This window comes from Podarcis gaigeae (assembly GCF_964106915.1).
Source record: "Podarcis gaigeae genome assembly, chromosome: 11".
Taxonomy (NCBI): Eukaryota; Metazoa; Chordata; class Lepidosauria; order Squamata; family Lacertidae; genus Podarcis; species Podarcis gaigeae.
This window is the reverse complement of record NC_139687.1, coordinates 16352964-16370335: the sequence shown is the minus strand read 5'-3', so window position 1 is coordinate 16370335 and position 17372 is coordinate 16352964. Positions and strand designations below refer to the sequence as shown.

Genomic DNA, 17372 nt, shown 5'->3' with positions numbered 1-17372 from the left:
AGAATGTTAAATTTTCAGTTTTGAAATTTTAGTGCTAGTTTAGTATTGTATTTCTATATTACTATAGTACTGTATTAGTTATTTTCAAATACTTAAATATTTTTAGGGTGTAAGACCCAATTAAAGCCCGTTATTTACATACAGTATTACAGTATTTACATACAGTATTAGGCATACTGTATTGACTTTATTAACTGTATTAAAGCATTAACTTTAAGATATTATATTTATTTAATGAACCCTCAGCCTTATTCAAAGTAAGCTTAAATTAGCTATTTCACTTATTAATCAAAGTGCTATTACTGTGCGACAGCAATATTTTATGTTTTATTCTTTTAATGATAGTTTAGGATTTATTTAAATATCATTTCAGTCTTTTCAGAGCTATATATTCACTGCTCTGTAATAGTCTATAAGCATAATTGTTACTGTAAATTAAATTAGCTTTTTACGAAAATACCGTGCGTGTTTTTGTTTTGTTTCTTTTTTCAAAGCCAAAAAGTGTTTCAGGCTTGTCGAGTTTCCCGGAGTGTGGAGTTATAGAGAGTCGAGTTTTCGGGGTGCTAATGTTGATCATATGACTCTAAAATACTTTTAAAAAACTTTAAAACTCACTAATTTTCATCTAAAATTTAGAAAACTTCCCGGGGCAGGACCCCGGTATGGGCCCCCCCAATATTTTTTATAAGTCGGCGCCCCTGATAATAATAATAGAAGAAATATTAGAGGGTGTTAAGTTATGTGACCCCTGAGCCAAGGAGATAAGTAACCACACAACCTTTAGAGGACATCTGAAGACAGCCTTGGATAAGGAAGTTTTTGAAATATTTATTATGTTTTTATATATGTTGGAAGCCTCCCAGAGTGGCTGAGGCAACCCAGCCCCGGTTATTGTTATAATAATAAAAAACTAACAGCAACAATAATAGAATAGGACGTCCCTATTTTCATCGGAGAAATGTTGGAGGGTATGCTGTATAGTTAGATCCAACTGGGCAGATTCTTTTTTTAACATTTCTCGAGAGAGAGGCATTTCTCTTGTTCCAGTGTCTTTGTTCCTAGATGGATGCATAGAGCTACATTTAGCCCTTACATCTTTGTGAAGGAAATATGGAGCGGGTCACGCTGAGCCCGTTACACTTCGGTATCTGTCGTTCGCGTGTGCCTGGTTTTTGTTTTTAATTATATTTTTTTATTAAACATTTCCTTGCTTTACGAAAGTACGCGCGTAGTCTCTATTGCTTTCCCCCCTGCCACTCCCCCTCTCAGGTCAGGTGGCGTAGTCTTTCCCACAGCGACGAAAGCGGCAAGGCTCGGACTACAAGTCCCGGCATGCCTCTCGGAAGGCTGGTCCCGCCGTTCACTGCCCCTCCCGGCGCAAAGCATTGTGGGCGCTGTAGTTCTGGCTCGGCTGAGGCCGGGCCTTTTCCCGCGCGCTCCTCCCGCGCTGGCTGAGGAGCCGGGAAAGATGGCGCTGGAGGCTCGCGGGATGGAGGAGGACGGGGAGATCTCGGACTCCGACTGCGAAATGCCCGCCTCCGCCAGGAGCCCCTCGCAGGTGAGGCCGCTGCCCTGCGGCGACCGCTTCTTTCCCCGGCGGCTCGGGTCCGCCTGGGGGTCTGCCTGGGCGGCGGAGGCCCAGAGCAGCTCCGCGCTCTCTTTCCTGAGGAAAAAGCCGCGGCGAAGCGAGCGAGGGGGCGGCCCCGGCTTGCGTTTCGCTTTTCCCTCCGCGGCGGCCGCACAGGACAAGAGATGCCGCTCCCGGTAAACGTTCGTCGGAGCCCCGTCGGTGGCGTTCGAAATTCGCCCGGCGCATTTTGCCCCGGGCTGCTGGCGGGATGGCACCTGACGTCACCACCATCTGGAGGTGCCCGTTGGGGAGATCCTGGGGTCCGGCCCGTTTTCCCATGCACAAGCGACACCTAGAAACAGAAGATGGGGAAGCTGGGAGGCCCAAACAGCACCTTAAATGGCACTAATAGGACCAGTGGTCAAGGATGATGGGAATTGTAGTCCAATACATCTGGAGGGCTGAAGGTTGGGGGTGCCTGCCTTAAACTGAGGGTGCAACAATGCGCGCGGTGAAATTTTCCATGGAGGAACAGTTGCGGGCCAGAGGTGCCAGGTTGCGAGGGTGGTGGGGCAACGTCATGCGTGTGATATCCTGATGTGTGTGTGAGCCTCGCACCTCCCTCTCTAAGCCGGTCAGGAGTTTCCCGGGCTTTGGGAAGGAGGTGCCAGGGCTCGGATGGGATGCCGGAGCCCTTCTGGCTCCTTCCGAAAGCCGGATGGGCATTGGGAAGGTGGCAGTACGGATCTTGGATTCATCTGAGCTTTGCACCTCCTTCTCCAAGCCGGGCAGAACCACCTTGGGCTCGTTTCTCCTTGATCCATATCTAGTTGTCTCTACTAGACCAGGAGTCCTCAAACTTTGGGGGCCTGCACGAACATTTGTAAATCAGGGAAACTGCCATGGGCTGCCGCCACACAAATCTCCTGCAACCAAGCACACTCTGCATCCTATTCTGTTGGCAACAATATAATGTTTCTTTCAACCTTCAGCAGAAGCAGCGAAACCTGTGGGTGCCAGACTAGGCCTCTGTGGGCACATCTATGGATTTCTGTTTTGGGGACACTTGGCATTAGACAGTGATGGCTCTCTAACGATATATGGAAGCAGACATGGTCTTAATTTTTTTCTTTTTTCAGACCAAACCTTCTTGATTTGCTTACGGCAGTTTGTACTTGAGAGGAAAGACTCTGTGTGTGGCTGTTTCGAGGGCCACATTGACCTGGCTTTCTGACTTAAAACAATGTTTGGCTTTCTAACTTAAAACAAACTATTATAGTTAGTGTTTGTCTGCATTAACTGTTCTTAGCAAGATTGCCACCAAATTCTCCTTGTGCTAGTAGAGATGTGGGGTGCTGTATACAGATCCTAAAAGAGATTTCAAACAGTGCGTTCAAATTACCTCTGTATCAAAGTTTGGTTTGTATGTTTAGGGCTGTGCTGCTTTTGTCTATCATTAGATAGGGAAAGTGAATAATGGTGGAATGAAGTAGAGGAGACTCACTTTCCTGAAAGGTATTCAACCAAAGCTTTCAGCATACGCCAAATTGGTCAGCTGACGTGTGTTTGGAACTAAAATAAATAGAAATCTGCATCATTCATTTTCCAAGCTTGTGGACTTATCAGCTAGTTTCTATAGAGCAAATGATATCATCATTATATTACCATCACCTCTGGTATCGCTAAATAAAAAATGTGGTAGAACTCTTACATATTTTACATAAAATTATCAAAACTAATAAGATAATGCTATTTTTTTGTGAAGATCCACACTGTTTTAAAGCTCAGCATAGAAATATTATACATCCAGTAGAAATCAGTGCGATACATTTGATATTCAGTAGGCATTTTTTTACATGCTTTCAGCCTCAGAAAGGGGTGGAAGGATTGTAGAAATAGGTGTGTTTACTTATGGATGTATACTTTATGCCACATGTGGGAGATGGTGCTTATAAGTCTGAGCATAGTATTTCTACATTGCTGGCTATGGGAAGTGGTCCTAATACCTGGGGATGGGCAGAGGCTGGAGGAGGACTGATAACATCAATGCACTCAAATTCAGAAAATGTATTGCTGTGAAATTTTTGGACCCATGGCCATTTCTTCCCACACCCATTTGGGGAAACCAGCTGCTGCTGCGCTTTGTTGAATGAACCTTTATACACAAGCTGGGGCGTTGGAGTATGGGTGTTTTTAGATTGCACCACAAAGGCCATACATTCCTGCACCAGATGATGTAGATGACTACTGCCTGCACCTAGAGGGCTGTGCCCAAGCCCACCAAAGCTCAATTGGCTGCACTTGAAGGACCTATTATTTGAACCTTTTGTGAATGTTAGCAATTTTCCTTTCTCCCGCCAAAACTTTGACCCGGTTCTGCTGTAGGCAGAGCTAGCCCAGTGGAAATGTGGTGCCAGACTTGCTGAGGACTGTTAATACAAAGCAGACCTTGACTACAGTAGCTAAACTGAAAATTCTTCTGCTTAGAAAGTCAGGTCAGTGTGGGCCTTTCAAATAGCCACATGCATGTTTACACTTTGCAAGGGCAACTTGCTGTAAGCTGATCATAACACTGATAGTTTTGGGGCTGGTGGCTAAAGTGGAGTCAGTGGTGTATTATTCTACCTCTCCTAGTCTTTCATTCTGCCCTCCTCGTTAGAAAGCTAGCATGTTTACACGAAGGAATATTGTTGGACTGCAACTCCCATCAGCCACAGTTATTACCATGAATGATCAGGTTGATGGGAGCTGTAGTCTAACAACATCTGGAGGGCCACAGGTTCCCCACCTAATCGTTTAAAACTGCAATGTGCTCACTTTGCTTGCTTTTTATATTTGTCTTTTTAGTCTCTATGCATGTATCTATGCTAGGTTTTTGTAAAACAACACTGGGTAATGCTCTGTGATAACAAAAATGGGGTGCTTCTCTTGTTTGCGCTTTCAACATTTCCCCTAAAATCTGACTGTGACACTGAGGCCTTGAGCAGCAGTAGAACTCAAGAATTTACGCTCTGCTGAAATGTGCTGGTATGCTGAAATGTGCTGGTCACACTATCAGATATCCTTCAAACACAGCACAGTTAAATATTTCATTATGTGACCAAGATAGTCTGAAAGCAGCCTTCTGTTGCTAAAGTGAACCAAATAAACAGCAAATGTGCAATATATGTCTAAATTCTCATAGTATATCTAATAGGTGAAATATATATATATGCTGTGTTTATATGTAAACCTTCCAGATGATACATGGCAATAGCTACGTTTCTGAAGCTCCTCCAGGTGTCAGAAAGAGACAAGACGTACATTCTTAACACTGTATTGTCATTTAGGAATCTGGGCTGTGAATTTTCAGTAGGGTACATCAAAACAGGTGTGTGTTTTTTAGATAAAAGTGAAATTATTAAGCATTTGAAATTTGATAAAATAAAAGCAGAAGTTGAAAGCAGCATTTCACCAAGAGGAAAATAGTTGGGACCCACATATCAGCACAGGGCAGGGGCAAAGCCAGTAAGGGGTCCCAGGAGCCTCATTGACCCCGGTATTCTTCCCCCTGTGACTCTACACAAATCCTGTGCTTTTGTGCAAGCTGTCACAAAGAGAAATAAGAGTTGCCAAGAAAGCAGCTGTGCATACCCATGCTATGTTATTGGGTGACTACAGCATAGGAATAATGGGGTAGCCAACTTCTGTTGCGGATGGAAGCAAGACTTGTTAAGTCTTACTAATTTGAACCTAGTTGCAAATAATAGTTTGTGGAATTGAAAGCTTAACATTCAAGAAAGTGATTACACTTTGTGTCCTTGCATGTGTAGTCAGAGAGCTAAACAGAAATTTGTTTCTGGTTAAGCAGATAAGATTCTGCAATGCATGCAGAGGGTAAGGTTCGCATTACTGTATGCTTCTGGGTTTTGTAAGACTCTAAATAGTTTCCAGCCAATTTGTTCTAATCATCGCAGCAATCACTTGATATGCACACTTTCCCTGGAAATGCATTAATTTCCCATTTTAAATCAGTTTTTTCAATTGGCCCATTTCCCCTCTGATGATTTAAACCAATCCACTGCGGTTTTCAGCCTCCTTAGGTACTTGAAGGTTTGGTGGTGGGCGAATTTATATGAAGGCCACAAATCAGTGTGGTATTTTAACCTTAAAGCTATGTCATGAAAAAAGGTAGATTAAGGCCTAACTTGCCAAAGCCAATTACAGGGCAGTCAATGAACATATTTCTTTGAATGAAAGTTGCAATGATTCAAAGGAGGATTCCTTCCAAATAAAAGTGCCTAGAAGTGTGCAAGAGCAGCAAAAATGTTCTAACCCAGTGTGCGTGAGCCTTGGGTCCTCAGATGTTGCTTGATTGAGACAGTGGATAGAGAAACATTTCTCTCTTTCATAGTACAGTGGTACCTCGGGATGTGAACGAGATCTGTTCCGGAGCCCCGTTCGCATCCTGAATGGAATGTAAGATGCGATGGCGCGTGCGCGGGTCGCGTTTTGCCACTTCCGCGCTTGTGTGTGACATCATTTTGAGCGTCTGCGCATGCGTGAGCGGTGAAACCTGGAAGTAATGCGCTCTGTTATTTTGGGGTTGCCGCGGAGCACAACCCGAAAGCGCTCAACCCAAGGTATGACTGTACTAGAACTCATGGTCATCCAATGTAGCTGAATGCAAGAAGAATCAGGTGAAATAAATTTTTTCAGGGCATATTTGAGCTATGGAAATCGCTCCCACAGGGTTCCGGTGCTATCAGCTTAGATAGTTTTAAAAAGAAGCTGAGACAAAATTCATGGAGGAGAAGACTAGCAATGGCCACTAAACAGGATGGCTGCATTCTCTCTCTACTGTTGGAGGTAGTATTGCGCTTGAACACCAGTAAACTGCAGTCCGGTAGAGTTCTCTTGTGCTCAGGTCCCAATTGCCAGTTTCTGAAGAGCATCCATCTATGAGAACAGGAGGCTGGATTAGATGGGCCACTGGCCTGATCTAGCAGGGCTGTTCTCGCGCACTTGGAATGGTACTCAGAAGTTTATAACATTTTAACTGACCAGTTGGATAGGAGGGGGTGAAAGCTGATTCTTTATTCAATACTGTAAGCCACTTGGAAATTCAATACCTGTTCCGTTCAAATTGGAGTACCGTCGCTTAAAGGTTAAAGAGGTTGTGTGTGGGAGAGAGAGAACTGGAACTGAGCTTTGCCTTGAGTCTTGATCACAATTTTCTAGCGATTCATTCTTATTTGGCATGCTGATACACATGAGAAGCTTGGAGAAAATGAACAAGAAGCGGAGTGTCAGAGGCTCTAAATTGAATATTGGCACCACCCTGCTTCCAATTTGCCTATGGTCAGACTGAGAGGAGAGAGATGGGCTCAGATCCTATGTCAGTGGGGACCTGGACAGATGGGTGTTCTCCCCCTTTTTTTTACTCTCCTGAAAGACTGTGTATCCTGTTTGAGGACCACAAGCCTTTCCTGCTCTAGTTCCTGTCTTCTTCTTGTGGATAATACAATTTTAAATCTTTGTTTTGATTTTGGGGGTGCAATGAGTTTTGTGTTTGCATTTATGTAGCTTTTGGTTTTGTTTTGAACTTATTTTAATTGAGCAGCATGCAAGTGTCAAAAGTAAAATGATGAGAGAGGAGGCTTAGTACACTCTAGTTTGCCTTGGGAACTTTTGCACCCAAAAAAATCCCCTATAAGGTGGCAAATTAGTGCATAATAAAATGTTTCTTTTTTAACGACGGCAGCAAACATCCGTCTTTCTTTCTTTTTACATTTCAGAAACAGCACGATATCAACTCAGCCAGATCTTTTCCAACTGGCATTCCCCCCTGTGCACCAAGTGTCCCTTACCGCACAACCAAAAGTTTGGACTCCAGTGACGAGAGCTTCTCAGATTCAGATGAAGACAGCTGTCTGTGGAAGCGGAAGCGACAGAAATGTTCCAATCTTCCTCCCGCCAAACCAGAGCCTTTCAATTTTGGCCCGATCCCTCAGAAACAGATTACTGTAGGGGGTAAAAAGATCAACAACATCTGGGGTGCAGTGCTTCAGGAGCAGAACCAAGATGCTGTGGCCTCAGAACTTGGGATTCTAGGGATGGAGGGAAGCATTGATAGGAGCCGGGCATCAGAGACTTACAATTACCTGTTGGCGAAAAAGCTGATGAAAGAATCTGAGCCAGAAGTGGCTGAAGCATTAGACAAAGAGTTAGATGAATATATGCAGGATGACAAAAAGACATTGCCAAAGGAGGAAGAGGAGGAGGAAATTGGACAAGGCCTCTTGAAACGGAAACGGCCTGTTAAGGACAGATTGGGTGAAAGGCAAGAAATGAATTACAAAGGGAGGTATGAAATTACTGAGGATGATCCTGAGGAAAAAGTGGCAGATGAAATTGCCTACCGGTAAGATTTTGATTTTTCAATACACCTTCGTCAGAATTTCAATAAATGTCACCTTACACAATAACAAAACTTGAGGGACATTGGGTGTTTATTTTATTTTTTAAAAAATAACGGTACTAAAGAAAAGCTATTACCGGGTGACCAACCCACCAGTGCCATGCTTTCATTGGCTGAGGGATACCAGATCCTTGAGATTCCGTTTAAAAAGAAACCAAGTCTTTAGCAAAATATGCAGCTACCCTTGTAAGCAGTTTCTGTGACTGAGCCAGTCTGGCTGCTCCCACCTGCCAACGTTTTTAGTCATTGTGTGAAATCAGAGTTCTGAGGTTTCTGTTTCAATTCATGGTGTCTGGACGGACAAATGCTTTGGCTTCTACCTAAAACTGACTGAATAATTTGATCTTGTGAGTAAAGTTGAACCTGGAAGCCTCTGCATACTAAGCATATTCTACAGCAGTGTTTCCCAACCTTGTGCCTCCAGATGTTTTTGGCCTACAACTCCCATCATCCCTAGCTAGCAAGACCAGTGGTCAGGGATGATGGGAGTTGTAGGCCAAAAACATCTGGAGGCACAAGGTTGGGAAACACTGTTCTACAGCCCTTCCCTAAAGCAGAACCCCAGTTCATAATGTTTATTTGCATGAAGTCTCCTAGTCGCCCAGATATTCAGTCAAAATTTTACAGGTTTATATAGCCGTCCAAGAATTACTTGGTACAACCCCACTGCACTATACAGAAACCTCAGGACTGATAAAATCCAGCTGTTTAGACTCACCCTGAGAATGCGTGCTATTCACATGAATTGTGTGGCACCCTCCGCTGCACAGCCATAGAATATGCTTGAAATATATCTTGATTTACTTAAACACAACTAAAAAACCACTGTGAGAAGTTGGGAATGAACGTTGGACCCATTTTGGTACTATCTCGTTTTCTCCTCTTTAGACCAAATCTGTGTCCTAGACAATTGCATGGGGTTTGTGAAATTACCAGGGCGGTGGTTAACTGGAGAAAAGCATGAATTTATATCAAAAGGAACCAAAAGTAATGTGAACAAACAGAATTACAGTTTGTCATGATTATTGGGTCTGTGCATGTGTAAACGTTTTAATGGCATTATCTTTTTAATTCTGGTTTAGCGGCTGTGTGCTTCTGGTTTCCCACTGTGGCCTTGGACTGATACAGTTGTAAAATTTTGCGGTTTTGTACTTTGTCAGGAAGGGAGCATGAAGGCTGCCCGCTCCCCCCCCCCTTTTTAGAAGATACTTATGAGGCCAACGGGTGCTGTGGACGATGCAGTCTTTCTGTTTGCCTGGCTTGCAGTTGTTGCAGAGGGCACAGCTGCCCCATGTGGAATTTGGAGCAAATTAGCCATTCTGCATCCTATGCTTTAGGCTCCAGAGAATAAGACTTTATAAAATTAAAGTTTCAAGGTAAAAAGTTCCACTAGACCATATAATTATCATTGGACCATTCTTTACCCTCATAATTTGATAGCTGGTAATACTCAGTTATAATAGGTGTCTGTCTGAAATTCCCAATAGCTGAAAACATTCTTAAACCATATTCAAAGGACTAAAGATAATTTTGGGTTGCACTCCCACCTGCCTGGAAGTTTATCCTTAGGGGGGAGTGTGTGTAAAATTGGGGGAGTAAGTGACGGTAAGCAGTAAGGTCAAGGGAAATTAAATGTAGAAAGTACAGGCTGACATTTCAGTTTTTAAAAATATTACCATTTCAGATATATTCCACCCTTCTTCCCAAAACTCAGCACAGCGAGCCTTCACTACAGCAATGCTAGGCGAGTGTCAGATAGTGCTAAACTTGTAACAGTGGGTACATTTGTTCATAATTATGTTTTGCCATTCAAGCAGGTTACAAAATGCAATGGTTTCCAGATTTCATAGAATTTCCGTTCTCCTTTTAGGCTTTGTGAGCCAAAGAAGGATCTGATCGTACGGGTTGTGAAAATCATTGGGAAGAAAAAATCTATTGAACTACTGATGGAAACGGCTGAAGTGGAACAAAATGGAGGCCTTTTCATAGTGGTAGGAAATAATTGCTTTTTCAGCCTACATACTTAATCTTTTAACAAATATAGAGCCCTGTTACAATTTTTTTTTTTACATGATCTTTGCTCCAAGGGTTCTGTGCACGACTTCTTAGAAATATTTTGAGTTTTTGAGGAACAGCATATTTACAGCAGCAAGTCCTATTGAGTTGAACAGGGTATAGGATTGCAGCTGTTATGTCTATAGAAAGCTTTAAAAAGTTTTCTTTTTCCATTATGCAGAATGGCACTAGAAGAAGAACACCAGGAGGAGTTTATTTAAACTTGCTGAAAAACACACCTAGTGTAACTGGAGAACAAATCAAGGTAAATAACATAATATATGTAAACCATTTAAAAACAGCACATTTTTAGATTACTTTGAAAAGCAAATGTTAAATGAGGATGTTTAAATTATATCTCCTCTTGCTGACTTCTGATTTCAATTTATACATCTTCTAAAGTAGAAAATGGACAGCTTGTTAAGCCAGCTGTTCTTTAAAGATCCCATTTTTAATATTCTTATTAAAAGTATGCTTTCTGAGCACAGTTCAAAGTGTTGGTGCAGACCTTTAAAGCCCTAAACAGCCTCCACCCACCCACATCATTCATTCCGGATACTGAGGTCCAGCTCTAAGGGTCTTCTGCTGGTTCCCTCGTTGCGAGAGGTGAGGTTACAGGGAAGCGGGCAGAGGGCGTTCTCAGTTGTGGTGCTCGCCCTGTGGAATGCCCTCCCGTCAAGATGTCAAGGAAATAAACAACTATTTGACATTTAGAAGAGACCTGATGGCAGCCCTGTATGGGGAAGTGTTTAATGTTTGATGTTATATTATGTTTTTATATGTGTTGGAAGCCACCCAGAGTGGTTGGGGCAACCCAGTCAGATGGGCGAAATAATAATAGTAGTAATAATAATAATAATAATAATAATAATAATAAATATCTTCATTATTATCACCATTATTTAGATACAAGAAGAGTAACAACCATTCCATCCCATCGAACAACTCCCCCCCCCCAAACAACCCCCCCAGCCCAAGAGTTTGTTCAGCAGCCTCAGCTTTTGTAGCTGGAGTCAATCTGGGCCCCGCCTTTCCAGGCTAGGTACAAAAAAATCTGCAGGGGTAGGGAACGGGTCTTCCAGGACTTCCAGGACTCACAGACAAGATGGCCTCAGGCCTTTTTAGCAGTCTTAGCATTTGTACTTCTGAAGGTTTGTTCTTCAAAGAACATGACAGTAAAAAAATACCCCCTAACATTTTTCATAATCCAAAAAGTCATCATATTTCCCTGTTTTCCCCCTAGTCTATTAGTAAATCAGTGAAATCATAAAATTGAAATCTTCCTTCTAACTGCAAAATATGTAACAAATGACTGTAGCGGTGATGGGCTTCAGAAACAGCCGTTTCTGTATTCTGGGCAGACAGACTTGCAGCTGTTTAAAATAGAGCACCTCTCTCACTTTAGGGAGCTGAAGTCTTAATTTTCAAATATTCTGTAGCAGCATTTGAAAGGATATGACATTCTTCAAAAGAGATTTTTGTTCTTCTGTCATACAGTTAGCTTTCATCTCTAGTTTAAAGGTTAGCGAAGGAAAGTGGTGGTTTCTGAAAGGTGACATTGCCTATTATTCCTCAGCACTTCATGGAGTGTTAACATTCTCTTTGAAGGAAATCTTCTATATTGAAAACCAGAAGGAGTATGAGAACAAGAAAGCAGCAAAGAAGAGGAGAATTCAAGTCCTGGGGAAAAAGATGAAGAAAGCTATTAAAGGGCTCAACCTTCAAGAATATGATGATGCCTCGAGAGAGACTTTTGCTAGTGATACAAATGAGGCATTGGCTTCACTGGATGACTTGCAGGAAGGACATGGAGAAATGAAACTGGATCCTGAAGATGCTATTGAAATTGATCACACTCACGACGTGGATCTCTTTTAATGCATCGGGTACTTGAGAGACCATGCTTTTTTGTGAGATATATTAAATTGCAGTTTTCATATTAAGACTACGTCCTGTTTTCATTAGTGGCGATGGTTGTATACTGAAGAGGGCCTTTGTTTTCTAACTTAGTGTCCATACTTGAGTTTTCAGTTTGATTTAGATCATGAAAATACTTTGATCCGCTATCTCCTTTGTTATATAACTCAGCACCTAGTTAGGCTTTGTTCCCTCACCTGTGGGATAGTTTCTAGGTAAGAGCAAAACTGAATATTCTCATTCCAGAGTAAGGCTCATGTCTGGCGCCTGCTAACTGCATAGAAATGTTTTCTGTATTATTTAACTAAAGGTAATATGCAACAAAGTGACATACCACACTTGGACATTTAATCTGCCATGGAAGCATTTATAATAAGCATGGTGTTCATGGTTGCAGAGTTTGGGAACATTTTTTAACACAGTATTCCAAATGTTTGCAAATTACTGAAAATGTCTTTTTAGGTGCAGCGTTAATAATAGGAAGGAATGCAGTGCAGAGGTATTGGGTGTCCTTTGTCTGAATGTGCATTACTATCCATGAGACTGTTTTCTCTAGAAGATTGTAAGGAATGTTTAGATTTATGTTTTGTTTTAATGACAAGGTACCTGGGCTTTTTTTTTCTATCTGAATTGGTAGATGCAAAAATTTGCAGAAATCTCATCCCATTTTTGAATATTGTGCAGTAAGACAAATGGACTTACTGCACCACACTTTTAGTTATGCTGATGAGTTTTGTGCTAATGGTGTGATATTGCGTCAAAGTACATGTACTTAAGTACCACTGAAATCTGTTGGGCATTGAACACAATGTAACTGGGTACAGAATTGCACCCCCCAGTAGGCCAGACTCAAGATACAGTTCTCTTTCTAAATGCATATTTTTGTTTGCTTCATTATCTCGGGGTTGGGGGGGTCAGGGGGTCTGAGTTGCATAGTTTAGCTATATGCAAGTGTTGTGTTGTACATGGCAGTTGTGCACAGTACAGTTTGTCGGGTGAAAAAAAGACCACCTGAACTTTTCCAGGCTGACTTTGGCTCATTCTCCTCTGTATTTTTGTGTTAATGCCCAACAATTTCACGAAAGGGTTGTTGAGGCTTAGGCTGTGGTCTGCTGATAGCCTTCAGAGGGTCTAACAGTCTGCTGCATATCACCTACGCTGAAAATTCATGGCACTAAATTGCCTTAAATCTTGACTACACTGACTTAATTGTTTTGTGAGTTGCTGCTCAAATAACAAGTATACCAATTATCAATAGATCATTAAAGATCAACAAGGCTAAAGATATCCACAGTAACTAAATTTCTTGGGATAGAAATGCTCTTTTCTTAGTATCTGGTATCCGAGATGACCTCACACGCGTATGGGATATTATGTGAAAGAACCCCAATTTATTTTTGTGTTTTCATTCCAAAATGTTAAGTTAAAACTTCTGTTCCGGATGTGGAAACAATGACATGTTATTGCCAGCTAATAAAGGATTGCTCTCTCAAACCGTACTGTAGAGAATTCAAACTTCACCTATAAGATGGTTGTACTGTACTTAAAAGATAACTATTGCATATACTTTTGCAGTGGTCTTGGTAATTTTCCATTTATTTATTAATCGGTATTTTGCAACTCTAGTCCTTAACATCCTAGGGACTACAATCCTCTGCTGTTCTGGGAATATGCACATGAAAGCAGGCTGTTAGCTAGAAAACTATCTGAAATGCTGCGCTAAACACCATTACAGTGTTGGTAAAGTAGGGTTCTTTGCCAAGGCTGTTAATAGTCTGCATCCTTAGCAACCTTATGCTGGGTGTAGGAAGTCTAAAAGAATCACCCCCACAGCCTGTTTCTTAATTAAGACTACTTAATTGGAGTAAAACTATTTTGCCATCTGCAGTTGCCAAGAGCACTTTATTTTTGCTTTATTTAATATTTTAACATTTAACTGAGGCCGAACATATAAATCCCCGATTTTTCCATCACAGTTTAAGATAATTTCTTTTAAGGTCATGGGATTTAACAGTTAAAATCTAGCAACACATTTGCCTGAACCATAATGATAGGCATGCAAATATCCCATTTGTAAAGACTCTGAGAGGACAAAAACAGAGTTTCTCATGTATGGTTTAATGTTCAGTTGTAGGAATTAAAAGATAGTTTGATTTTTTAATAAAACTTGGTGTGTACTGAATGTTTAATTTCTAAACCCCCCACCCCACCCCACCCCTGAGCTTGAAAGAGGCTTAAAAAACAATATAGGAAGTGAAACAGCACAGCGTTGGGGTTATGGAGTCAAGAATAATCAGCATTGGATGCTTATTCTCAATGTATGGATTCTTCACTTCCAGTGCTGTTTCTATGAGTACCTGACTACTCAGCTCAGACCTGCACAATGAATCACTGTAAGAAATGTTGTTGCAGGAGAAGATGGCACTGAGCACACATGTTTTAATCCCCCGTTGTGTCAAAAAGTATTTGATCACTTAACTGCCTTTGGCAAAATTTTATTTTCCCATACTCCTGTAGTCTCCCTTTATTGCCTTGCAGTCCTTTTGACATGACAGGTGTGCTCAGGGAAACTAACAATACCAACTCCCATTGCACTTAAAAGGGAACCATATTGCCCTGGAATTCTTTTAATCCTTCTTTAAGCTATTGCTGCGGGGATCAAAAGGGGGAAGAAAAGTTGATAAAATAGGTGATGGCCGGAGGCCTCTGTCTGTAGAACGGATCAATATTGTCTTGTCGTTTGCTCGAGTTTAGCACACCCATTTTATCTACTTGAGTTTCTGGAGCGTGAGCCCTTCAGGCATGAATGTCTCTTATGGCATTTTATAAAGTGAGCAGGATAAAAATAACAGATTTTTAGCCACTACTATAGAAGATACAATTGATTAAGGCTACGGATATAAACATACTTAAGGAGCCTGTACTGTCAGCTTTGCCAGACTTCTAAGGGCAAGCTAGATGTGACTTGAATCACATGGTTGGCCATTGTGTGTTTTTTCCTTAAGCAAAGAGCAGCTCTTGGCTGTGGTCTGATCCCGGTAGGGAGCACGATGGGGACAATTCCTCGTGCATATTTAGTAAAGAAAAAGCAAGTGTACTTGGGTCACTCATGCAATTACCATTGCATCCAGTCCATGCAGGAAATGTTATAGGGACCAGGAGGGGAACAAGCTGATATCACCCGGGTTTTTCTCTTCATAACTCAGCCAGCCAGATTCCTTCACCAGACCATGCATTTGAATGGATTTGCATCCAATGATTCAAATGCATTGTAGAAAAGGAGCATGCGGGTACCCACAACGAGCACTGCTGGATCAGACCAAAGGTCCGTCTAGTCCAGTGTCACAGACTGGATGCAGAGAAGGCACCAGCTGGGGAACCCCCTAGGGAAGAAGAGGGTCAGAGCCAGGGAATTGGTGGTAGGATGACGGTGAGCTGTCAGAGGGAGCAGGCTGGGAAGAGGTGTCAGCAGCAGAAGAGGCAATGGGGTTTAGTGAGCAGGAAGAGGCTGTGCAGAGAGCAGTTCAGACTCTGAGGCTGGAGCAGAGGGAGACCAAGAGGCAGAGTGGAGGTGGGATGCTGAAGAATCCAGGGAGTCTCCCCCTTCTGCTGTGACCAGCTCCCCTCTCCACTGGTCTCCTGGAACACACAGATAAATAAAACAGTCTGAGCAGAGGGTGGCTGTGCGAAGACACTCCTTGAAAGAGTTGCTGAGGGCTCTAGGCCTGAGCTGCGGTTTGCTTGAGTTAACTTTGTGGGAATGTTCAGGGTGGCAGGAGAGGACAGATATTAACAGTTTGTTAATATCCTTCCTAACTTGTGCTAGCAAGTTCCTTTACTTAGCAGAGTTTACATTCCCCTTCTCACGCAGATAACTGGTTGCAGGCTCGTGTGAGCCTCTCACTATTATACAATTCAATCTGTCTCAGATTGAATTGTGTGTTCCTGGTAAATTCCCTTGAATCCCTCTTAAAAAAAATAAAGACTCCACGATCTTATTCAAATATGATAAAATAAGTTTACTCACATCAGTTCACAGCTGGATTCCTGAAAGCAGACTTCGTTACAAATATGTACACGTGGATCTACTCCATATGGGGGAATAATCCCAGTGCTGCTGCTAGCTGAGAGCTACCAGAGCAGTCCTAGCTAAAAGCTGGTCAAACGAAGAAGGAGGTGAAAAAAGAGGGGGGGTGCTGTGTGACTCCTTTTATTACCTGGACAGGTAAGGTCACCCCTACCTTCTATCACATGCAAAAGGAAGGATGCTCCAGCCAGGAGAAACAGGCAGTTTCAACTGGCTGGACCAAACATTCCCCCGCATGTGTTCTCTAGCATTACAAGGAATGTTCTACTTGACTGCCTCTCATGGATCACATCCCACATACTTCACTGGCCTGTGATGAGTCATTGCTTGGTTGAGGAGCTGATTCCAGCCCCGACATCCAGCAGGGGTGGGGAACCAGCCAAACAAGCTATCGTATGATGTCGAGGGTGAGAAACATAAACATTAAGATCATTCCTTTACCATCATAATTTTACCGAGGCCCCTTTCCCAGCTTACGAAAGGCACGCTTTGGAGAAGTGGGTTTGCGAAACAGCAAGCAGGAATTCTTGAGTCTATCTGATCACTGCCGGGATGTGGCTGACAGCGTAAGGCGCCAAATTCAAACTGCACCAAAGGCAGAGGAACTTCCTTTGCAGCTTCCACTTGGATTTGGTGCTGTTTAGGTGATATCGCAGACACGGCTGGCGCTGTGGGTTAAACCACAGAGCCTAGGACTTGCCGATCAGAAGGCCAGCGGTTCGAATCCCCGCGACGGGGTGAGCTCCCGTTGCTTGGTCCCTGCTCCTGCCAACCTAGCAGTTCGAAAGCACGTCAAAGTGCATGTAGATAAATAGGTACTGCTCTGGCAGGAAGGTAAACGGCATTTCCGTGCGCTGCTCTGGTTCATCAGAAGTGGCTTAGTCATGCTGGCCACATGACCCGGAAGCTGTACGCCGGCTCCCTCGGCCAATAAAGCGAGATGAGCACCGCAACCCCAGAGTCGGCCATGACTGGACCTAATGGTCAGGGGTCCCTTTACCTACCGAGGTGGTATCACATGGGGTTTTTATTAACCACCAGTAGTCGGCATGGCCAAAGCTTCACACTCCCAGGAATAGTTTAATTCAAGCAGTTTTGATTAAGTATTTGCGACTCTCCAGGGAACCTAATTAATGCCTTTCCTTCTAACTTCGTCCGCTTTCATGAAGTTGTATCATGATGCTCTTCTACATCTATCTTATCACACCGTTTTCAAATGGACCTGATCGCTTCCCGATATTTCTTAAATTACATTTTCCCTTGTTGTTGCTCTAGTGTCATCA

The 17372-nt window shown here is 42.7% G+C and overlaps 1 protein-coding gene across 1 annotated transcript; it reads left to right on the top strand.

Annotated features, from left to right (window-relative positions):
* The first annotated feature begins 1273 nt into the window (after window positions 1-1273).
* Window positions 1274-13496, top strand: PHAX (phosphorylated adaptor for RNA export). The gene is made up of 5 exons (XM_083702423.1): window positions 1274-1558; window positions 7348-7973; window positions 9901-10021; window positions 10267-10350; window positions 11694-13496. Exons 1-5 carry the CDS (start codon window positions 1469-1471, stop codon window positions 11961-11963), a joined length of 1191 nt encoding a protein of 396 aa, XP_083558549.1. The 5' UTR covers window positions 1274-1468; the 3' UTR covers window positions 11964-13496.
* The last annotated feature ends 3876 nt before the right edge of the window (window positions 13497-17372 follow it).